The following is a 25,712-nucleotide window of genomic DNA, read 5'->3' as shown; positions in this document are numbered from 1 at the left end:
GGCACATTCCTCGTCCCATATGCTAGGACAAATTTGTACAAAAGCTCCTTCTTCCCTAGTGCTATTAGAGCATGGAATGGGTTGCCTGAGCTAGCCAGAAGAAAAAAAACAGTGACTTAGCGTCAAGCGTAGGACGTAATCATCTTCTTTTTTAAATAACTTCTGTATTAGGCTATATAAGATAAGAAGATAATAAAAATATCAAACCAACTTATTAATTTTTTGTCTAATGTTTTAAAAAAGGAAATAAAGCTTAGAGTATTTAGAGGTGTGGGTGTAAATGTGGCGTTCTTCCCCTTAGATAAGCCCTTTTAAAATATTTATTATAGATTTTCCTGTCGATTTCATTATTGTATTAATTACCGTTCTCTTATGTGCGCGTTATGAGCATGATATTGAAATGAAAAGACTGTGGAATAAGATAAGATAAGATAAGATAATTTTATTGGTCCCAATAAATGGAAATTCAGTTGGACTACATGTGTCCACCTAAGCATAATGATATAAAGATGCAAACACAAACAATAAACAGAAGCACACAGATTATATTATTTAATGAAGTTTTATTACTAAATTAATATTTGGCAGTGTTTCGTTTTATATCAGAGTGGAAAACGTCCTATGCAGAGATTGTTTGATCTACAATGACCCGGGTCATCTCAACCCTACGATGCTGGGAACTCCTAGTAGATACTGCTGATGAGGTACCCAGAGAATGTCCCGTAGATCTGTTCAGGGGTGCCGTAGAGGTCAGTTTGATCCGCGGTTTGCACGAGGACCTTGTCATCTTTAGCCAGTTTCAGGATTACAGAATTACCTGGAGGTGTAAAATTTTCCTATGAATTTATGTATCGTATGGCAAACAATTAAATGGCTTCATCTGTTTAAGGTCGCTTGCACACTACACAGCAAATGCCGTATCGTTGTAGCTGTCACATTGGACGGCATTTCGCTATGCTGTATCTAGCTATTCTTTATTCTTTGGGGCGAAACCGTGCAGTGTATAATCGCTTTAAGGGTGTAAATGCTAGGAATAATATGGCTAGGACCTTGTATTGACTATTATTATAGAAAGCATGAAATGGCTATAAGGTGGCCATACTTTGTCACCAGTGTATCTGTAATAAAGAAATGCCCTTGTACCTTAGGGAACTGATCACTCCATATGTCCCTCAGACGGCCCTGCTCTCAATGGACTCAACGCTTCTAGCCGTGCCACGTTTCTCCCTCAAAAGCTACGGTCAGCGGGCTTTTTCTGTGCACGAACCAAAGTTTTGAAACTTATTCCCCATTGTTGTTTTTTGACACGGATTTTTCTACGGCCGTACGATGTACATGCATAGTAGCCTATTGGGAAAAAACTTAATACGTCATTGCCAAACTTTCTGGAAGTTGATTGACCGAAATAGATGTACAAGCACATTAACTGGTTCAATACAGGCTAGGTTACAGTACGAAATAAGGATTCCTTCTCATACACCCTCGATCCTTTTTTTTTTTCTATTTCAGACTAAAGTCACAGTACATTCAATGTATACGTACTGATTCGTTTTACACTGTAATCTTATCTTCTTATCTTATATAATACAGACGTTACTTCAAAAAAGAAGATGATTACGTCCTACGCGTCATACATTTAGTCATGCATATTAATCAATAACATAAATTCTGCCAAGTCACTGGTTTTCCTGGCTGGCTCAGGCAACCCATTCCATGCTCTAATAGCACTAGGGAAGAAGGAGTATTTGTGCTAATTTGTCCTAGCATATGGGACGAGGAATGTGCCTTTAAACAGATGCGACATAACAGTGCTGTATGACACTTTTAAAAATTACTCAACATTTAATGAGTTTCTAAAAGGAACAGTATGTAAAAGTTATTAATGAAATTGGGAAATGGTTATCTAGTGGTTTTAAGTGTTTGGCGATGTCCTGTGGTACTGTTTATATCTGAACATAGTATACGTGGGAAGCGTGGTCGAGAGGCTAAGTGCGCTTGAACTTGGCTTGTCTTGGCTACCTAGAAGGGGGCTCGAGGTTCGACACCCCTACTCGGGCAGAGTTGTGTTTACTGAGCGCCTAAAGGCAGCACGGAAAAAACAACTCCTAGATACCCCTTCCCCCCCCCCCCCAACTGGTCCACAAATGAGATTGGACCAAAGCGCTCTGAGCATGCTATAAGCATGAAAGTAGCGCTATATAAAAGCTATAATAATATTAATACGTGTATGAAATTAAATACCGCCAAAATCTGACCTTCACCTGCGGTCTTGGAACGTATCACCAGCAAAAGTCAAGTTAGTTAGTTAGTTTAGTTATTTTCATAAAAAAAATATCGGTCAAAATTTGGATTTAAGTTGCTAATAATGTTATCTTTCATAAACAATTTTTCATAATGCAAAGAGTAGTTCAAACTTTGTCACTACGCATTGTCCTAATAAAATCCGATTGGACGTCGATGGTTATATACGAATTAAACGAATTTGGTTTGGTTGCTTCCACCTAGGTGTTTCTGTTAATGCCAAGGTGACGATCATAAACTCTTAGAATCTTCAGGTCATTAAATGCTGTCTTTACCGAAACTGAACGATATTTCGAAATTGGAATATTTATGTTCAGAGTTTAAATGGTAATTAATATCATGAAGATTTCAGGAAAATATTGAGTAACAAGTCCTTGTATATGAGAACTGATTTGCTTGGTGACAATAAAATCTCCTATCGCGGCCCCCCCCCCTTTTAGGCGCGGCGGGGCCTGGGGCGGTTGTCCCACTGACCATCCCCTAAGGCCGCCACTGCCAGGGCATCATACCATGCCCTCTGCCATCCCCCATCGTTCTGCGGGAGATTTGGATTAGGAGGTAATTTTATTTACAACTCTTGAAGGAACATTCGAAATAGGTAAAACATTCGAATAGGTAAAACATTCGAAATATGTAAATTATCCGAAATATGTAAATAATCTGAAATCTGTCAAACATTTTACAAAAATATTAATTCGAGACTTGAACTGTAAGATGCCAGTGAAAGCTAATAGTGGGAATAAACAAAATAAATAAACTCTTTCACTCCTTGCCATCTATTAGGCAGATGGTGTAAATAAAGGTCATCTGTTTCTATAGCCAAAGGGTGTCACGTGGCGAGCACAACTATCGCTTGGGGCTTGGTGGCTGAGCGGTAAAGCACTTGGCTTCCAAACCGATTTGTCTAGATTTCGAATCTCGATGAGGACTGGGATTTTGAATTTTGGGATTCTTAGGACGCCACTGAGTCCACACAACTCTAACGGGTACTTTATATAAGTTTGGGAAAAGTTAAACCGGTAATAGTTGGGATTAGAAACAATACTCTAGCCGTGGAGTCTCACAACTTTCCGCTGCTGGAAGGTCAAACTTCAGTTGGCTAGCCATTCAATGGGATTGTTCCGAATCTCTGACCTACTTTAAAATAAGTCACGTTCTTATAAACATATACTTGACAATAATGTCCAGGATGGCTGCCTGGTCGTGCGGTTTGCGCGCTGGACTGTCGTTCAGATTTATCGATGGTCCAGGGTTCAAACCCTGCCCGCTCCCATCCCCCGTCGTCCAGCGGGAGGTTTGGACTAGGAAGTAATTAGCTTCAACTCTGAAGGAACATCCGAAACATGTAAAACAAACATTTTTACAAACAATGTCATCTTAAGATGTAGATCTAAATCTTGTACTAGGCTAGATCTAGTAGATGTCCTTAATAATCATATCAATGGACCTCATTCACCAATCGTAAATAAACACATTTAGCCACGTCATAATATTGATAAAACAATGAAAAATACGTATCACGTGAGAGCCTTTATGGATTACATAATTTGTATAGAAGATATATAGAATCACGTGGCTAAATGTTGTTTGTTTACGATTGGTGAATGAGGTCCAATGGTGGATTATCGTAACCTACGTGTGATTACTTAAAGATGTCTGGATCTAGACTACTTTCATATTTAAATTACACTGAAATCAATGAGGCAATTAATGTAAGCAACATTACCACGTGACATGGAAGAACAACGGAACAATCCCATTCCTACTCGATACGAAAGGCAAGTGACTAGTGACTTAATCCCTTTGTTAACGGACCTTATTTACCAATCGTAAACAAACAACATTTAGTCACATGATAATATTGATAAAACAACGAAAAAAACTGTCACGTGATAGCCACCGTGTATTAAAATTAGATCGTAATTTGTATAGAAGAGATAGAGAATCAAGTGGCTAAATGTTGTTTGTTTACGATTGGTGAATGAGGTCCATTAGGTCACCGAGGTGTGAAACTCACCAGCAGTAGAGTACTGGTTATCTATGTGACCCCAGGTGGACGCCACATACTTGTCGTTGTGGCGAAGTTCCAACCACATCTTCCCGCTGCTCTGTGACAGGGCGTGGAACTGGAACACGTAGAGCCCAGCCTGGAAACACATCAGGAACAAGTTATATTAGCTCTAGAGCCCAGACTGCAAATACAGGTGTAGCGAAAACAAGTAGCGGCCTGTTATCTCTAAGGGCTTAAACACTAGCCAAAGAATTTAGACTATATCTTATCTTATCTTATATAATACAGACGTTACTTCCAAAAAGAAGATGATTACGTCCTACTCTACAACCTATACTCTTAAGCGAGCAACTCTTGTTTGTATGTATATCTTCTTTTCTGAAGTAACGTCTGAATTAGATTAGATAAGATATATATACTCTAAATCCTAACGTAAGAAGTATGTATGTAGGCCTATGTATGTATGTATAAATGTATGTATGTATGTTGTTATGGCTCTTCCGCGGTGTCCAATATTAGGGAGGAACAGTAATTCAGTAACACCTGCGAAAGACCGAAACAATCAATATAGTTAGTCGACGCTAGTGTTGAAACAACAAACACTTTTAATACTCAAGAAGGGAACCGTCGAATGTCATCTTTGTTTCGTAAAATACTTCTTAAACCTAGGGTGTTCTTATTTTTTAAAGTTATATTACGTCATCGTCACTAAGTAAAAACTTCACCCTGTTCCTCAAAAAATGTGATACATACATATAGCAGCCACCAGGGACCAAGTTTTTAAGAGAGAAAGTAGTGAATTAATTGCTACGAAAATAAGGGACTGCGCTGACCGGGGCTCGAACCAGTGACCCTGGATTCGACACCACTGCCTAGCGATAACGCGATAACGCACTAAGCGAACTTAACCTCTAGACCATCGGAATGTCCAAAAGAAAAACATTCTTCTGATCCAGAGTCATTTCGCCCGTATGCAAATTACCATCCCAGTGGTCAAAGGTCACAAGCCCTAGCTAGCCCCTCCCCATCTGGATCAGAAGAATGTTTTTTTTTTGGACATTCCGATGGTCTAGAGGTTAAGTTCGACAAGGTGCAACGAAGCCAGTAGAGTTCTTGCTACAATCCAGAGTTGATACGGCGGTTCAGATATCCAGAACATTGTACAGTCAATGTCTCCGTGCTGCAAAGTGTACAGTATTGGCTCGGATTTATTGGACATTAAACTTTCACGTCGATTTGGAGACCAGAGTTGTCAAGTTTCTTTTGTTGGTGGTGTCGTGTGGGGCAGTTTTCAGAGAGCCTGAATAGTGAGAAACGTTACAATATATTTACGCATTACAAGTTTCGGAGCAAACCTCTCCCAGGATGTCAGGGGGACAGCATGAAGAGATTGACCTTAAATCTGGACCATCGTAATAACATTCTAACATTCCGAAGCTCATACCACACCGTATCCACACAAGGCAGCCATTCAAAATTAAACAATGTAAAACACTCGCGGGTTTGATGCCCAGCTTAATACACCATCATTTCCATGTGTCAAGATAAAGTCATTTAAACTCAAACCATAAAGTTCAGAAACCAAGTGGATTACATGTTTTAGTGTAATGAACAATAAGACACTTACAGTTGGGCAGGTGAAGATTCCGGTGTTATAACCTCCGCCCACGTTGGTAAAGATGGTGTCGTAGATGACTTTCTTCTTGGCTGCAAGAGACAATTGTTGTGAGAGCCCTGCAGAGAACGCCACCACTTGGGGGTCAGCAGCAGACGTACCTTTAGACGCATTAAAAAGTTAAGAACATATTTCTAAGTAACGAAAAACGAAACAAATATCTATTGATGCAATGCTCATCTTACTTCAAGCAAAAAAAAAACTAGCTAGATCTCAATTCATTTGAACATGTTTATGAATATGACATATGTTTGTATTTGTTCATATTTTAGACAAATTATTCATTTTTATTAACTAGTAAAATAAAGTCTCCTTTCTGACCTTGTGATCTATGGGGAAGATGATGTAAAGACCATCTGATTCTGTGGCCTACGGTTAACGAGGGTTTCGTGTGGCCAGCACAATGACCGACCGCCTTTTCTTTTCCCCAACTTAAGTCAGGAACCCTATAGAGCTGGCTGGACTCAGAGGCGCCCAAGGATCCCGAATTAAAAATCCCAGACTTTACCAGGATGCGAACACGGAACCCCTTGTTCAGAAGCCAAGCGCTCTACCGCTCAGCCACCGCGCCTCCTACAAAATAATTACAATATAAGCTGTCTCTTGTTGTTGAAAATAACTTTACAATATAGCAATTTCCTTAATTCACATTTCAATGCTGATCTCGGAGGTAATAGTCATATAATAAATAAACAAATATTTCATGTTCTGTTAATCTGTATGTGATCTATAAATGATGTTAAGCTCTGATTAGATTTGTATTTTAAAACTGTATCACTTACAAACTGCAAGCAGGCATAATGATGTCAGAATCAATAGAGTCTTCATTATCGAAGTTTCTGTGAGCAGACGATTCAAATAGTAGTGTTACTGGCCGAACACAAAACACAAAAACATGATACAAACACACATACAGGCACACATACAAACACACATACAGGCACACACAATATACATACGTGGTACATATATTCAGTTCTATAGTTTAGTCATAATTATTTAGAATGTATGTTTAGTAACTATCAAAACTGAAGCCAAGTATATCGCGACACGAGCGTTCAGCTCCTAAACTTCAATGTAATAAAGTTATATTTTAGGCCTATAAATAGATGGCGGAACCGATACCACAGACAGGAGAAGGGGCAACTGGCGCCTAAACCAGTAAGCTTCGGGCAGGAGAGAATCGTTAGCCTTGGTTGGCTATTATACCCATCTAGGAGAAGGAAAACTCTGAATCATAATCTCCGCTGCCTTGCGGCTATACCCAAACGCGTTAAAGGCTTCGGGAGACAAGGAAAAATCCGGAGATGGTGACCCTTATGCAGATTGTGGCACACCGTGCTACAGCCTGGCAGAGCCTGCGGCGCTACTGATCCCAAACTGTATCGGATACTCCGTTCCTTTGGTCACATCAGCTGCGCGGAGAGGCCGGAACTGCTGTGTGGGCGACATCGTTCCGACCATAAACAATGCCCAGGCTTTCATCTCACTTATTCAAAATAGGGCTCCACAGCCACAAGAGGAAGTGTGCGAGATGAACCATAGTCGTTCTACGACTGAAGGAGGCCAATGATGATAAATAGATAAATAGATAAATAGATAAATAGATAAATAGATAAATAGATAAAATAAAAATAAAAAAACAACTAGTAAGTCAAAAAGCAGAGTCGTCGACCTTTTGGGGTGACAGTATGAGCCCGCGCCCTAGAGATATTGCCTCACTTGATGTTTCGTACTAAATTACGAATAGTTCATTTACTAATTGGTTAAGTGTTTTTCTTATGTTGTCAGATAAAATGGTTTTAGATACTTGTATAAAATGATTTTGTTTATTTTTTACATTCTACCAGTAGTTATTAGCCTGCATACTCACTGCCAGGGGCGGACTTACAATATATGGGCATTTGGGCTAATGACCGGTAGTGCCATCTAAAGAGCCTCACGAATACCAGTAGGGCACGCATTAAATTGTTAAAGTTTTTTTAAATATTTTCATATATAAGGGGCTATATGAGTTTCATGTTAATAACATCTTTGACAGACTACAGTGTAATACTTAATGAATCTAAGACATTTTCACACAAAAAATGTAATCGCCTACATCCGTAGACAATGCTATTAGTTGGCTTCATATTTTTTGGGACTACAAACATAGCGATTAAAAAGCAACATAAGCGCTATATTTCTTATAAAGATATAGAGCATGCATACTGTTATCGATGCATTATAAAAAAAAAATAACATAATGATTTTGAGAACAGATAGGCCTATAATTGGAGTCATATGATATACAATTTATGGGCCGTACTGTATAGAAATGCTTGGGTCGATTTGGGCATCCAGTCCGCCCCTGCTCACTGCATAGATTTAAAATGTAACATTATAATAATCATAATAATAATAATAATAATAATAATAATAATAATCTTTATTATCCGTAAGGAAATTTGTCTTACAATTTGTGCATTACCAAACAAAAAACATTATAACTATAAGAAACTATTGAATTAGCTTGAGCATATTTTTTTTTTTAAATAATTGAAGAGCTCCTTACGAAAATGGTTTACAATATACTTGTCAATACTAGTGTTTATCAACTGCTTCCGAAAAGACAAAGCAAGCTGTAATGAAACAGCAAATACTAGGCTATACCAATACCATGGCTTTATTCAACAAGATTAGACTACAGTGAACAGTGAATGAAACAAGCACGTCTCGCATAACACTGATGCAGTACCATATACACACACACACACACACTGGACATGAAACACACACACTGGACATGACCTTCTGACACGCTGGACGCACGGCGCAGAAAATCAACTCAGTTACACTACACAAGCAAAAACAGATTTTCGTCCGAAGAAACTTCGTCGAGCATAGACTGTAAAAAAAATGTTTGTAAAATGTTTGTAAAATGTTTGTAAAATGTTTGTAAAATGTTTGTAAAATGTTTGTAAAATGTTTGTAAAATGTTTGTAAAATGTTTTAAATGTTTCGGATGTTCCTTCAGAGTTGAAGATAATTACTTCCTAGTCCAAACCTCCCGCAGGACGACGGGGGATGGGAGCGGGCAGGGTTTGAACCCGGGACCATCGATAAGTCCGAACGACAGTCCAGCGTGCAAACCGCGCGACCAGGCAGCCAGACTGGAACACTAACAAAGGATGTTGATCAGTTTTGTAGATTGAACAATATTTTGATAGCGACCATCGGAATCACTCTGGAAAATAGCAAGAAAATAAGCAATGTGTCCAGATAAAGGGACATCTCCCAAAAGCCATGCATATTGGGTGCAGGTCAGCCAGTGACACCCCCCCCTCCTTTCTTTCACCATTGGTCATCCAGATCTTGAATAAATGGACAAGTTCACCTATTTTGGCAGGGTCATCTCAAGCGATGTAGATGCACCACGATGTCCAATGTCGGATTGTAAAGCAGGAGCCGTCTTTCAAAAAGTACGCCCTATCTAAACAAACAAATCCTTTAGCTTAGAGCAGCGGTTCTCAACCTTTTAAGCTCGGCGACCCCTTTTTACGATATACCACTCTGCCACGACCCCCCCCCCCCCAAATAGACACACTCAGCAATAGAAGAATAGACAATAGCAATCCTTATTTTTTGATGGTCTTAGGCGACCCCTGGCAAATCGTCAATCGACCCCCAAGGGAGTCGCGACCCACAGGTTGAGAAACCCTGGCCTAGAGATTAAAATCAACTTACTCACTACAATCATTGTCCCAACGGGCTTCTGCGCATCGAGACGTGGAAGGCTGAAAAGTGGCTAAACATTGCTGACCAGTGATGGCTGAGAAGGATCCCATGAAAATGTTATTCATACCGAGATAATGTGACCAATAGAGAATTTATTTTTCCCCCGCACAGACATTCGGCATCGAAGGGAAATGGCGACTGAACGTCGATTGACATTTGTTTGTTTTTGTTGGTAAAAATGTTTGTACATGTTTCGGATGTTCCTTCAGAGATGAAGATAGTTTACTTCCTAGTCCAAACCTCCCGCGGGACGACGGGAGCGGGGCTGGGTTTGAACCCTCGACCGTTGATAAATCCGAACGACAGTCCAGCGCGCAAACCGCACGACCAGGAAGCCATTTGTGAGACATATCATTAGACAAGACGATACACGTTTACCAATGTCAGCCTTAACGCGAAAGCCGAAAAGATGAACGCGAAAGCCGAAAAGATGAACGCGAAAACATGGCCGTCCACGTCCTCTACATGGCTTCACATCTTTTTAGAAGTCCTGAATTTTGTGGGCACTAGCTGGGAAGAAGAAGTGAAAGCCGCCTTAGACTGATATCTGTGGAGAGAGCTTGCAACCCTATGCGTCGAATGACGCGCAAGGGAGCTTAAATCTATGTATTTCTCAACATTTTGCATCCAAAAAAGGTAACATTTGCCACTGAACTGGTCAGATAAGATGCTTTGGGGAGCGCTGAAACCTCCTTTAGGGTTGTTCGGGTGTTGCCACGGGGCGCCAAGCGTTTTTCTTAAATTCTGATCTTTAGAAACTCTTTATCCTAGTGCGCATTATTTTTCTCATTGTAGGAAGATTGCGCATCAAATAAATTAAATTAAGAAAGTTTGGGACATATTGAGAGAGACATTTGAGGCATTAATTTTTATTTTTAGAAGTTGCATTTTGGAAAAGTGCATTTTAACTCTTGGGTGTCACCCCCTGGTGGGTGTGAAGCTACTGAGAACGTGTTCAAATTTTTACCAGAAAGACGAATGGATTGATGGACAGAGTTATTGTACTAAATCTCCAATCAATTGTTTAATGTTTATGTATGTTTAATGCCCTCATACTTTTTTTTTCTGGCCAGAATAAGGAAAGCGGCAATTGTAAGAAAACGGGTGTAAATATAAATGAATATTTAACATCTGTACTATTTATATTTTACTTTATTATCTCCGTTCCTCTAAAAATGTTTAGTTCTGCCTGACTTTGGTTTCGATGATAATAATGTCCATACAATACATCGCTTGTGTGATTATTTCCCTTGCTCTGAGGTTTATAGTCAAGGTAAATTTAATCATCATTAAGGCTTTGTTAATGTGTCTGAGTTAAGAGGCTGGTGATCATTTGTTTTTGTGAAATATATTTGAGATCCACTTATATTTAGTGTAGATTTTTTTTATCATAAATATTACAAATTACAAGTCATTTTAAATGTTCAGAAAATAAAAGACTTGATAAAAATAGATTTTAGGAAACATAAAGGCCATGTTGCAGAAATTCAGATAAACAACAAAGATACACACAAAGTGCAATAAAATAAATACCTGGTACAACCATCAACAACAAACTGAAATCAAGTGAGCAGTTACAAAACCTTTATACCAAAATTCATCAACGAAGTCTACAAAATGTAAAATCGATAAAACTATAATTACATGTTTCTACACAGCAACCATCAGCGGTCCAATTAACTTTGCCATCACCTGCTGCTTTGGTGATACGTCACTGGCACAAGGACATTAAATAGACTAATTAACAATTAATTACATAAACTCAGAGTTGGCCCCCATTGGATCCGCCTATTTGCAAGAAATGTTCAGGACTTAAGAGATATGATTTTGATTTGATTGTCCAAAGTAATATTTCATAGATTCATTTATAGTTGTAAAAAAAATGTGTTTTTTTTTGTAAAATGTTTTCTTCAAAATTGAAGATAATCTACTTCCTAGTCCAAACCTCCCGCAGGATGACGGGAGATGGCAGCGAGCAGGGTTTGAACCCGGGACCATCGATATGACCGAACGAGAGTCCAGAGCGCATACCGGACGACTAGGAGTTGCTGTTCACTTAATAACAAGCTAATAACCTATTATCAATAAAGAGATTTATAAAGTATATTCTCTTTTCAACGAACACGACATTCCCAATATAGACTTTATTTTTTATTGATTTAATCTGTCCTTCCGTCTGTCAGGTACAGGTTTTTGAACACGTTATATCTCCCACTTAACTCTTTGGATCAAGATGAAACTTTACACGCACATATGAGTCAATCAAAAAATTCAACCAACTAATTAACTAATTATTTTTGTCTGATATTTTAAAAGGGAAAAAATCTTACAGTATTTAGAGATGTGGTGTAAATGTGGCGTTCTTCCCCTTAGATAAGCCGGGTTTTTTTTTAATATTCATTATAGATTTTCTGTCGTTTTCATTATTGTTTTTAATTACCGTTCTCTGATATGTCACGTTCTGAAAATCACATTGAACTGAAAAGACTGTGAAATAAGATAAGATAAGATAATTTAATTGGTCGAAATAAATGAAAATTCAGTTTGACAAAAGGTGACCACGTAAGCATAATGATACAAAGATGCAAACATAAGCAATAAAACAGAAGCATCGAGATTTTATTTTAAACAAAGGTTTAATTTTTAAATGAATATTTGATGGTCTTTCGTTATATTTTGAAAGTGTTCTCTATCAGAGTGGAACATTCCCTGAACGTTGGCGTCACATGCAGAGATTGTTTGATCTACAATGACCAGGTCATCTCACCCTACGACGGCTGGGAACTCCTCGTAGATACTGCTGATGAGGTACCCAGAGAATGTCCCGTAGATCTCCTGTGGGGTGCCGTAGAGGTCAGTTTGATCCGCGGCTTGCACGAAGACCTGATCATCTTTAGCCAATCTCAGGATCACAGAATTACCTGGAGGTGTAAAAATAATCCTATGAATTTATGTATCGTATGGCAAAAAAAAATGGGCTGTTGTGGACTGCAATTCGGGCCAGTAGTTCAGGTTTTGTTCCCTCATCTGAGACAATAGCCCCGAGGTATTTGACACTTCTGACACTAGTCAGCTTTTCACCTCCAATACTGATGCCCCTTTTAATGCCCTGTTGGCTATCGGTCAAAATTTGTTGTTTTTTTTTTTTTGGCATTTATTTCAAAACTGAAAACAATATGGAAAGACAAAGACTTAGCCCTCGGCACCAAAACCAGACTGATGCGCTCCCTGGTCTTGGTCACATTCTTTTATGCTTGCAATTCTTAGACGCTGACTGCAGAGCTAGAGAGGAGGATCCTAGCAATGGAATTGAGATGCTACAGAAGGATCATATGTATCACATTTAAAGGCCGCATCACAAATCAAGAGATTAGAGACAGGGTTACTGCAGCGATTGAACCCAATGACGACCTTCTAACTATCGTAAATAAGCGTAAGCTAAATGTCTATGGCCATATTACAAGATCTTCGGGGCTCGCGAAGACCTTCCTTCATGGAACAGTACCAGGAAAAAGAAGAAGAGGCAGACAGAAAGCGATGGGAGGACAACATAAAATGCCGATTAGTTGTAGCTGTCACATTGGAGGCCTTTCGCTGTGCTGTATTCTAAAACCTGATAATTGTTGCATGGTTCCGCTTTCATCCTCCTTCGTCACCCCCCTCCCAGGTCGCAAGATAAAGAAGTCAGGTGAGTGAGCCCCAAATGAAAAGATTGGTCCAATTTAATAACTCTAAACTCAAAAGACTCGCTGGGGATTGAATCGTCACTACTCTTAACATACCGCTCGGGAACCTATAAAAGCCGGAGACGAAAGTTTCAGGTTAATTAATGCCATTCTAGATCAGAATCACTGAGAAGTCAGAAAACCCTCAAGTCAACGATTTCGTTTGGAAACTTGTGTGAGGCAAAGCGGGTGAGTTGGAAAAACTTTATCATTAGTATTTAGTGTGTCTTCGCCTGTAACATTTATGTTCATGTATCATCACCATGTTAACACTTGTTTGCTTCCAAATATTACATTTGTAAATCTCTATGAATATGTGTTCCTCATTTACTCGTCAATGTTGACTGTACCCCCAACGGGGGACATCCACGCTACAACTTAGTTAATCCTATTGTCTATTTATGCATTTGTTATTCATTCATATCCATATTCATCTGGACCTACTCGCGTCTAGATTATTTCCATACCTGTGCATATATACCTGTATATGTGCACATATATATACATTATAATTATGCTTGTTTTTGTTAAGCACATACTGTGCTGTTACCATGCATCCTTAGGCCCGAGAATCAGTCTCGTCTAACCCCACTATTTTCGGCTTGTCGGCCTGCATAGTTATGTGCCCTTTTCTACCCCCCCTCCCTTCTTCTTGTCACGGTCATCTGGTCACGAGCGACCACGGACTTAACAATGTAGGTCAATGAGGTCACAGGGGCTACAACCCTGTAAGATGGTCCCCCTATTTCCCTCCTCATTTATGCCCCTGCCTTGTACATTTATATGTGTATTCGTAATATTGTTATTATATCATTTGTACATAGTGAAATGTCGTTAATATGTATCTTAGTTAGTCTGAGGGAGACGCTCCTATCAAGGATGCGCCCCTCGCCAACCAGCCTGTATGGTTTAATAATTCAGGCTCCTCTCATGTCTCATTTCATAGCCTCCTGCACCAGGGCTGGCGTGTTTTGTTGCCTGAAGGCAGTCCTCAGCAGCTCTCCACACATTCCCGTTGAGTCACTCATCACCCTCGACCAGAACTGAAGGCATTTAAGGCTGGACTCCCAGGACCGGTCTGCAACTACCGCAGGAGTAAGCCCACCGTGTGGCATCCTCATCCTCATCACATTAGTGCCTGCCTACCCGCAGGGCACCAGCATCTGGCTGCCAGCACAACGGAGCTTCAACTTACACCATCCCGAAGGAGAACCTTGAATAACAGATAAGTGAGAGACAGCCGAATAAGCAAACCATACACGAGTTTTATGAGCAACATCCCAGTGATGACACTATCTTAGACTGTATCATAAAATCCTAAATCATTCTGTACACCCCCCCCCCTTACTCGCTGATTGTATTTCTTCTTAATTATCCTTTATTAAATATTTGTTCTTCCACAAAACCAATAAGCTTTGCGTTTTGCTTGTGCCTGTCTATGTGCCTATACAATACCAACAAAATATTGACCACGTTGTGGCTCTAAGACTTTACCCCTAGAAGTCGCAGGCCATTATCCCCATCGGAAAGAGCAAACGGACCAATCGGCGGACTTACTCCACCACACCTGTGCTGGAAGGTCAGACTACGGTTCGCTAAATATCCACTTCTTACTCGACACGGAACGCTAGTGACTAGTGACTTTATCTTTTCGTTAATTAGGTCGCCGTGGTGTGTGTGAAACTCACCAGCCGCAGAGTATTCGTTATCGATGTGACCCCAGATGGACGCCACATAGTTGTAGTTGTGGTGAAGTTCCAGCCACATGTTCCCGCTGCTGTGTGACAGGGCGTGGAACTGGAACACGTAGAGCCCAGCCTGGAAATATATAAGGAACAAGTTCTATTAGTGTTATTACCGGTCGTTGACTTGTAGCACCAAACTGCTGGTAGACAACTAAACCTTTTGTAGGCGCAATATAGGCTATCTTAACTAATAAAACTTCAAAAAGCTTGAATGACTTCCATGTGAACAATACTATACATAACTTTATTTATAATACAAACAGAATCAAGTTAAAATTAACTAAAACAACTGTAGTAGACATTAGACTTTATAGTTATAATATTTCTTTAACTCTTTCTCTCCTAACTGACGATACCAGCGTTGATTCCACCCGAATGTGGTAAATAATTACGGAGAGAAAGAGTTAAAAATCTAGCTCACTACAACACTACAGTCTCACGTTCTGGAGTCGTCTCCCCTAACTAAGACCAAATGACGACAACGCCACCTATGTTGCATCATTCACAACTAATCGCTAACCTCTTTCCGCCGTCACCATATAATCACACACACACACACATAACACCAAGTCACGTCTGTATTATATAAGATAAGATAAGACTGCAAATATAGCAAGAACTAGTAGTGGCCTATTATCTCCCCACTAGTCAAATATTTTATAATATGCATATTTTATAAACTTTTTTTTAGACATATTAAAAAACCAATGAATGTAAGACATGTTAAAATTTTGTGTCCGTGATGCTCCTATACCACAGACTAACTTTCTGTAATAATGAAACGCTCATTGAAAGGGTAAATATTTCTTTATATCCAAATTTCACAGAATGTGGTAGTAGGCCATTTCCAACAGAGTCACTTTCAAACCTTGTGGTCTATAGGGGAAGATGATGTAAAGGTCAACTTTTTCTGTGGCCTACGATTAACGAGGGTGCCATATGGCCAGCATAACGACCAACCGCCATTACAATTCCCAAACTAATGTCAGGTATGCCATTAGAACTGGCTGGACTCAGAGGCGCCCAAGGATCCCGAAATAAAAAATTCGAGTCTTCACCAGGATTCGAACCCGGGACCCTCCGTTCAGAAGCCAAGCCATTTAACGATCAGCCAGCGACTCCAACAGAGTCACTTAGTAACCTAAATACAAGTTTTGGACATCCCGGCCAGGATGACAGCATGCAGCGTCCAACGTCTGGGCCGTCGTGATCACAACTGCGAATCGCTTGCCACAAGGCAGCCATCCAAAGTTGAGCAATGTAAAATACTTTCGAGTTTGATGTGCAGCTAAATACACCAACATTTGCACGTGTCAAGATAAAGTAAAGATACCAACAGGATTCGAACTCAAACCCTTAGGTTCAGAAACCAAGTGGATTACCTCTAATACATGTTTTAACTCTTTCTCTCCTAACTGACGATACCAGCGTTGATTCCACCAGAATGTGGTAAATAATTACGGAGAGAAAGAGTTACTGCAATGAACACTAAGACACTTACAGTAGGGCAGGTGAAGATTCCGGTGTTGGAGTTATAAGCTCCGCCCACATTGGTAAAGATGGTGTCGTAAACTACTTTCTTATTGGCTACGAGAGTCTCGTGATGTGAGAGCCCTGCAGAGAACGCCACCTCTTGGGGGTCAGCAGCAGACGTACCTTTAGACGCATTAAAAAATTAAGGAACATATTTCTAAGCAATAAAAACGAAACAAACATTCATTAATACAATTCCTTTTCTTACTTCCAGCATCAAAATACTAGCTAGATCTAAATTCTATTTTTAAAAAATGCTTATGGACATAAACAAGCTTTCTGTTCATATTTGGTCTAGGTTCATATTGTCGACTAAGTATTCATATTTTGTTGACTAATTCTTAATATTTTACATCTTGTGTTTATATTTATACAAGAGTCTTATCTTATCTTATAGTATCCTATAAATTAAAGATAAAAGACAAGATAAGTACTACCTAAGCGTTCGTGCATGTCTATAAAGGATGTAACTCTGCTAAGTATATGGTTTAAATGGCTGATTCAGGCAAGCAGGAAGCACTTGGAGCCCCAGCTGCCACCTACATATTTAGCCTTATGCAGCGCAGACGTAACCATCTTCCGCAGGTGCTCGTTTTTTGTTTGTTTGTTTGTTTGTTGTTTTTCTTTTCATTTTAGACGTCTTCGTCTGTCTTCGGTAGTGGCTTTATCTTATCTTATCTTATCTGATACAGACGTTACTTCAAAAAAGAAGATGATCTTTGTTTTACACTTTTATAAAAGTTGACAATTCCCCCTCCCCCCCTTTTTTTTTTCGGGGGTAGGATCGGCGTTTTCCATATTGAATGATGCCCCACATTTTTTTCTATTTTCCAGGAGAGTTTTATGAGTTTTCAGGAGATTTTAATAATTTCAGGAAATCTCCAGGACTTCTTCGTATATCTTTCAATTTCCAGAATATTTCCTGGAAAATCGCGAGAGCCCTTTTATAAGGTGTAATGGTTTAATTTAATAATTAACACCTAGAATTACCGCTGGGCCTATAAAAGAGCGGGGCCCACTGGGGCCGCATTGGTTGGAGTGGCCTAAGTGTAAGGTCTGTAAGGGGAACTAAACGTATTATGGGCCTATAAAAATATTTTATCTAACAAAATAATTATAATTATTAAAAAAAAAAAGTTGTTTTTGTTGTTGACATTTGTTTTACTTTAAGCAAACTAGAAATGTCACCAATTCAAGCCTCAATGTTGATAAAAGTCATCTAAAAAATAAACTAGTATTTTATTTTCTATTGATCTGTAAATAAAGCTTGGATAATAGTTTTGAATTACTTACAAACTGCAAGCAGGTATACTGATGTCAGAGTCAGTAGAGTCTTCATTGTCGAAGTTAAAAAAAAAGTCTGTGGTCTAGGAGCAGGCGATTCAAACTTTAGTGCTACCGTCCGATTCCTAGCACACAAGCTCACACACACACACACGTAAACATACACGCAGACACACACAAGTACACATGAAAAGTTCCATAGTCTAATTGTAGTAGTTTTTTTTAAGGATGTGCCATTTTTTTTTAAACTATCAAAACTTAAGTTTTTCTTTTTCTTCTTCTCCTTGACATTTGACCTTTAGTCAAATCACTAAATTTAGAAAGCCTTCAGGAGAGAAGACTCAAAAGTAAAGTAGCAATTATGCATAAAACACTGAACCATAATCTTCAAATACAAAAACAAAATTTAATAAAATACTCAGAAAGACACAAAGATCCCCCGTCCCATATGCTAGGACAAATTTGTGCTCCTTCTTCCCTAGTGCTATTAGGGCATGGAATGGGTTGCCTGAGCTAGCCAGGAAAACCAGTGACTTCGCTGAATTTAAGTCATTGGTAAACAGGCAGGGCTAAATGCATGACGCGTAGGGAAAGGTAAAAGGCTTGAAATGGCGCTTAACAAAAACAAGCAGTAAAAACATTTCTAATCAAACATGTTAATTTTTTTGTTAGTCTAGATCTATTACACAATTTAATTACATGACTGAGCCCCGAGGGCTTGACCTCTTTGGGGGTCCCCGCATTTTGCGTAATATTTAATGTAAAAAAAAAATAAATTCCGAACACTCATTTGGGCCCACCCTCAAATGGGGGCCCAGTGGAATTTTCAAATTCTCCTTCTCCTTCCCCCCACCCTAGCTACGCCACTGGACTGATCCAAACTAGTTTGTATTTGTCAGTTTATTACAAATTAAAGTATTTTTAATATATTTATATTTTTCTGTATATATGTATTAGTTTGTTATTTTGTGTGTCTTCTTGATGTTCCGAGCAGCCAGTGTAACAATACAAAACATCAAAACACGCTATAAATCTTTTACCATTCATCCAGACGTGGATTTTTTCTTATCTTTCACGATTCTCTTATCTTTAGTTTACTATCACGCGATTTCAGGCGAACTCCAGGTGAACGCAATTTTAACAATACTTAGTGTGTAAGTATGTAAGTGTGTTTGTGTTGTTTTTTTTTAAATTGTTGTGTGTCAAAGAAGCCATTTTGTTTCGAGATTACCTACTATTCGTACTATTTTTTGTGCGTAAATTTTTAAATCAGATATTCCGAAGTCATCATTTAAGTAAGTTTCATTCTGATTAATTTGTTGGATGTTATTAAGGGTTTTTATAATCCAATAAGAAATTTAGCTTTAGATTATTTAATTTTAAAGATGTATGATTCGTATTGTCAATAGCCAATAATCGTGATAGTATCTTTTTCTTTATACGGTTAATTAAATCATTAAATGTGTACTTTTAAAGATATGTGGTCCTTATGGTTAATAGCCAAATGTCCTGGCAAATATCAGTAATAAAAAAGGTAGTCACCAGGGGGTCGCTTCTCATTCAGTTCTCAGTTTCAACGTAGCGCCAGCGCCCAGATGGAAACGGTCGTTAGCGGAGACGATTAGGCCCTCAGAGAAGCAACACAGAACACTCATCGGGGTGCCTAACAACAATGTCATTATGCACACACCGCTCTCAGGCTTATGTCGGACACCCGCAAAGGCTTAAATGGAATATGGGGGAGTTTCTCCGGTATGCTCGGCCTTCGGCCTCACCGTTAACCCGAGCATCCTGGGATAAAAGCTATCGGTAATAGATGTAAAACAAATTAAATCTGCGTGGATCTCTCCCAGATGGTAAATGACAGGCAAATGGATGGAAGCGTTAATGGGCCTAGCATTGCTTTAATAATAATAAGATTTCAATCTTGACAGGAACTTTGTAATCTTCTGCCACATAACTGACGATAGTAATCAATAATAGTAATAAGGCTTGTCTTCAAGTTCGAAGATTAATGAGAAATGCAATATTTCCCGTGGTTACACAGCCCCGGCTGTGACCTACATATTTTGCCACATTTAGCGCAAGCATAGCCATTGTCCGCCCCATTTTATTTTCGCCTCTACGTCTGTCCTCAGCATGACGACAATGAGGAATAAGTTGTGAATATAATTACTTGTTATATGTTATATTAATGTTACTTTAATATCTCCGTTTCTTTATAAATATTTAGATCTGCAAGACTTTAGTTTGATGATAATGATGTCAATACAATACATTGCATGTTTGGTTATCTCCATTGCGCTAGTTCAGGCTGTCTATAGTCAAGGTAAACTTAATTCTAACTGTGTGGAATGTGTGGTATTCAGAAGGCTTGTAAATTAGTTTTTATGTAAAATATATTTGAGAACTATTGCCATTTCTTGGGGATTTTCATCATAAATATTTAATTAATGTAGTCTATTTTGTGCATATAATTTCGATTTTCTGAGATTCAGCTTACATTTTTTAAAGCAAAGTAAGACCAAGAAAATATTTTTAAAATACTTTAAAAAAACAAACAAAAAAAAACAAAAAAACAAAGCTTTATTAAGCATATCTGTCTGTATCAATGGGCCTCATTAACCAAAACCAACGGTCACGTGATATTATTGATAATACAACGAAAACAAAACTGTCACGTGATAACTGTTGTTAATTAAAATTAGATCGTAATTTGTATGGAAGAGATAGAGAAGCAAGTTGTATGTTTACGATTGGTGAATGAGGTCCGTTAGTTGGATCAGCAGAGTTTTAAAAGTCTAAACATGGTCAAAACAAAAACTTTTTTAAAAACATAGATTATCACCATTTCGTTCTCCGGAAACACCAGAAGCTGGTTATTTGTAGTTTTTTTTTTTCCGCGATATATGAAAGTCTTCAAGAGAGCTAAACATATTTTTTTTTAAATGATTACACGAATCATTAAAATCCATCCATCCTTGTGGCGCTACAGCCCATAGAGGGCCCTGGCATTCTCAAGCATCATCTCTCCATTCTGATCTGTCCTGGGCTTTACGTCTCCAGGCCTGGACTTTAAGCGGTTGTGGATCTGCTTCCACGTCATAAAGCCACCGGAAATAAATAAATAAATATACCTTTTATATAGCGCTACTTTCATGCTTATTGCATGCTCAGAGCGCGTTGGTCCAAACTCAGTTGTGGACCAGTGGGGTATCTAGGAGAAGGTTTTTCCGTAAACACAACTGTGCCCGAGTCGAACCTCGAGCCCCCTTCATCGGTAGTTAAGCCAAGCTAAGTTCAAGCGCACTTAGCCTCTCGACCACGCTTCCCACCGTACTCGTGTGTCTTATGGACGCCGGCCTTTTGGTTTTCGCCGGTGAAATACTTAACTTAGCAATTATTCGATATTCTGTACACCGGATACCCTTAAAAAGCTTGCTATTTATAGATTCGCTACTAGTCTACGTTAATGTCCATAAGTGGCAATGGAGATGTTCCAGAGACAGTGTTTACTGTTTCGTGAGTTGTTTGTTTTTCAGACCCTCCACAGCTGCCCAGGCCTGCGTTCTCCGCCGGACTGACCCACGGCGTCAACGTGAGTGACCATGTCAACGTGACCTACGACAGGGTGTGGACCAACGTCGGCAACGGCTACGACCCTACCACGGGCGTGTTCACTGCGCCAGTGGATGGCACCTACACCTTCCTTTATCACGCTCTGGCTGAGTTTGAGTAAGTTACGTCTGTCATATTTCAGGTGTTCAGAAAGTTACATGTCATATTTCAGGTGTTCAGTAAGTCACGTCTGTCATATTTCAGGTGTCCAGTAAGTTACGTCTGTCATATTTCAGGTGTTCAGTAAGTTACGTCTGTCATATTTCAGGTGTTCAGTAAGTTACGTCTGTCATATTTCAGGTGTCCAGTAAGTTACGTCTGTCATATTTCAGGTGTCCAGTAAGATACGTCTGTCATATTTCAGGTGTTCAGTAAGTTACGTCTGCCATATTTCAGGTGTTCAGTAAGTTAAGTCTGTCATATTTCAGGTGTTCAGTAAGTTACGTCTGTCATATTTCAGGTGTTCAGTGGAAGGCAAGTAAGGGCAACTATCAATGGCCACAAGTCTCATTGAAGACTCCGCCTCAATTGTTACATCTCCTAGCTATTGGAAATATCAAGGCGAGTTTGTCAAGGGACATTATCTTGCAAACTTCCACAGCATCACTTTTCATATGTTTTGAGATGCTTACCTCCCTTGCTCTGGTTGTGGAGCGCCTAACGAAAACTTTTTATTTTATTTTCCCTTGACATTCAAGTTTCTATGTTCATCAAATGTTCTATTTCCGTTTCAGTGGAATGTTGTGGCTAGACTTCTATCAAAACTCTAATTACATCAGCTCCGCCTATGCACACATTGAAAATCAATATGGCGCCACAAGTAACTCCGTCACATTAAATGCAAAAAAAGGTGAGATTACACACACAAGAAATGGAGACCCCTACATCTGAATTAACTTACTCAATACAGGCCCCTACCTCTGAATTAACTTAATCAATGGAGGCCCCTATACATGTATTACTACTAGATACTTATTTTGAGTTTAAATCATTGAAGTTTCATAATCCATATCAGTGTGTGTATGTCTGTGCATTCGTTGGCGAATGCCTAAAGCTAGTCTGCTTGGTCTTGTGGTTTGCGCGCTGGACTGTCGTTTGGATTTATCGATGGTCCCGGGTTCAAACCCAGCCCGCTCCCATCCCCCTTTGTCCTGCGGGAGGTTTGGTCTAGGAAGTAAACTATCTTCAGCTCTGAAGGAATATGCGAAACATGTAAAACATTTTACAAACAAACAAACATGTGGCCCGCGACACGAGTGTCGGAAATTAAAATTGCTCGGAGGTCGAATTAGGTCGGGTATGACTGGTTAGGGGCGTGTTTGACTCGAGATGGGGGCTCGCTCGGATCTGTGTTGCATGTGCGCCTACAAGAGATACTACCCTGTCTTCTCCCCCACTCTCCCTTTCCCCCACTAACTAGACGAAAGTTGTACAACAGCAAGAAAAAAGAACTTTAGCATTACCAATGTCACACCAATTCCACACCAATGTCACATCAATATCTCGTCAATGTCACATCAATATAACATAAATAGGTTCCTTGCCATTTCATCCCAGGTCACTTCATCCTCGATCACTTCATCCCCGTTCATTTCATCTCCTGGCCATTTCATCACCCGGCCATTTCATCCCCGGTCACTTCATCCTCGTTCGTTTCAGCCCCCGGTCATTTCATCCCCGGTCATTTCATCCCCTGGTCATTTCATCCCGTTATTGTAAAAATCATGAAATAAGCACTATTTAATATATTCATTTTTTATTTAAATGACAAAAAGTGAGTGTAACACATTAGATACGAATAAAATTAAATTAAATAAAGACTATAACAATTTAACATGTATATCAGGGAGCTAATGTAAAAAATAAGTGTTTTTGTGTTCATCTACATCAATAAGATAGATTGGCTATCGTTTGTAAGTACAGAAGACGATCCATCGATTCATATTGCTGAACAACGTTTGTAATTCTCTTTTACGACTTTAATGTTAACAAGTAATTAAAACAAAACTTCTATAAGCGACATGATATTCTGAGGATGGGTGAAGTCAGCCTTTATTACAACAAATAAAACCTTATATTAAGGCTTAAAATGACGCGCCCATTATCAAGATTGAAAAATAAAATAAAGTGAAAGATGGTCGTCAGGAGTTATCAGCGGCATGATCATTAGTATTCAAATCGTTCTCCTCTCTCAAAAGATGTCCACTACTAGTGCTAGTAGGCCTAGCATATGATTTACAATTTGTGGGCCGATTTTGACACCCAATCCGCCGCTGGTGTCAATGATAGTTTTTTGTGTGGCAACCTTTGAACTCAGTTGTAAGATCAATTTTTACTTCTAATTGTTAACACATTAATATGTGCATTTTTTACATACATTTCAGAGTATACCATAAGCTCGAGGGAGGTTATTTCACTTGAGAATATATACATTATGACAAATGTATTTATAGAGGTGTATACGTCAAGAATTTTATTTATTTTAATTTAATCCTTGACCTCAATGTTATATTTTTACTTTCACACAGGTGACCAGATGTACATCACTGGTCATGGAACGAGCATTCTGTACGGATTGTCTGATGACGTGTACGCCACTTTCTCTGGCTACCTGCTTTTCCCTTCAACCACAAACACAGCTGCGGCTACAACCACAGCTCCTTAATTTAACAATTAAACACATGGGTTCATAATATTATTCTTTTTTAGTTTTGTTTAGTGTTGTAATAGTTTACTAAAAAAAAAAAATGTTTCCTAGAAAAAAAAATCTGAAACTAAAGATCTAGAGGAGGATACTAGTAATGGAATTGAGATGATACAGAAGGTTCTAGGTGTCACATACAGAGACCGCATCACAAACGCGGAGATTAGAAACAGGATCACAATAGCAAAACTTATCACAAACGCGGAGATTAGAAACAGGATCAGAATAGCCAAACTTGGTCCAACGAGGATCAATGTCAATAAACGCAAACTTAAACTTTATGGTCATATCACAAGGTCCTAGTAGAACTTGCAAAAGAACTTCCTTTCAGGGAACAGTACCAAGGAAAAGTACAAGGGAACAGTACCAAGGAACAGTTCTAGGGGAAAGGACCAGGGAACTGTACAAGGGAACAGAACAAAAGGAACAGTACCAGGAAACAGTACCAAGAAACAGTACCAGGGAACAGTACCAAGGAACAGTACAAGGGAACAGTACCGGGGAACAGTACCAGGTAACAGTACAGAGGAACAGTACCAGGGAACAGTTCGAGGGAAATGACCAGGGAACTGTACAAGGGAACAGAACCAGGGAACAATAACAGGAAACAGTACCAAGAAACAGTACAAGGAAACAGTACCATGGAACAATACCGCGAACAGTACCAAGGAACAGTACAAGGGAAGAGAACCAGGGGAACAGTACCAAGAAACAGTACAAATGAACATTACAAGGGAACAGTACCAAGAAACAGTACAAATGAACATTACAAGGGAACAGTAGCAGGGAACAGTAGCAGGGAACAGTACCAGGGAACAGTACCAGGGATAAGGACAAGGGGGGGGAAAGGCAGACAGAGAAGGCGACGAGGAAACAACAATGGACGGTCTTGTCACTCATAGAGATTCTAAGCTAGCCTAAGGACGGAGAGGAATGGAGAAAGACGGTGAAGAGCTCACCTGTGGTGCCCCAACGGTTCAACAGACTAAGGGACAGGTGAAGGTCAGATGAAGGCCCTCCCAAATATTGTAAACTTCACAATAATTTCTGCTCTGATTTGTTCTAAACAAGGAAACGGGAATATCGTCTGCAAACTTTTTAACTGCGGGACTCATCCATTGAAATTTTTTTCCACATTATTTTCTTTGTCTTGTCCAATTTTTCGTATTGGGGGTTCTAGACCTCGCGGAGCCCCGTTTTGGTAAAGATAGTTGTTGAAACATTCACGTATGTATCTTAAATTGTATTTAAATTTATTTCATAATATAATAATAATGGCAATGTCTTCAGCTCCAAAGATTAAGGACGAGTGCAGTGTTTCACATGACTACGCAAACCC

General features: G+C 39.3%; 1 protein-coding gene and 1 pseudogene across 1 annotated transcript; one reads left to right on the top strand and one right to left on the bottom strand.

The window, feature by feature from the left end:
- Positions 1-543: 543 nt before the first annotated feature.
- LOC106075590 (uncharacterized) lies at positions 544-18,169 on the bottom strand (annotated as a pseudogene).
- Positions 18,170-20,284: 2,115 nt separating this feature from the next.
- Positions 20,285-24,364, top strand: LOC106067162 (complement C1q-like protein 3). The gene is made up of 4 exons (XM_013226304.2): positions 20,285-20,380; positions 21,594-21,786; positions 22,404-22,519; positions 24,198-24,364. The coding sequence occupies exons 1-4, from the start codon at positions 20,305-20,307 to the stop codon at positions 24,332-24,334; spliced, it is 522 nt and encodes a 173-aa protein (XP_013081758.2). The 5' UTR covers positions 20,285-20,304; the 3' UTR covers positions 24,335-24,364.
- The last annotated feature ends 1,348 nt before the right edge of the window (positions 24,365-25,712 follow it).

Source organism: Biomphalaria glabrata, chromosome 16 (genome assembly GCF_947242115.1).
Source record: "Biomphalaria glabrata chromosome 16, xgBioGlab47.1, whole genome shotgun sequence".
Taxonomy (NCBI): Eukaryota; Metazoa; Mollusca; class Gastropoda; family Planorbidae; genus Biomphalaria; species Biomphalaria glabrata.
Note: the sequence above shows the minus strand (reverse complement) of the source record. Positions and strands in the feature narration are given on the sequence as shown.

Bases quoted from the DNA above. Each gene is read 5' to 3' on its own strand.
- LOC106067162 (XM_013226304.2), top strand. From the start codon at position 20,305: ATGATAATGATGTCAATACAATACATTGCATGTTTGGTTATCTCCATT. The intron at 20,381-21,593 runs GTAAACTTAATT...TTTGTTTTTCAG, and splicing joins TCAGGCTGTCTATAGTCAAG to ACCCTCCACAGCTGCCCAGG. The intron at 22,520-24,197 runs GTGAGATTACAC...ACTTTCACACAG, and splicing joins CACATTAAATGCAAAAAAAG to GTGACCAGATGTACATCACT.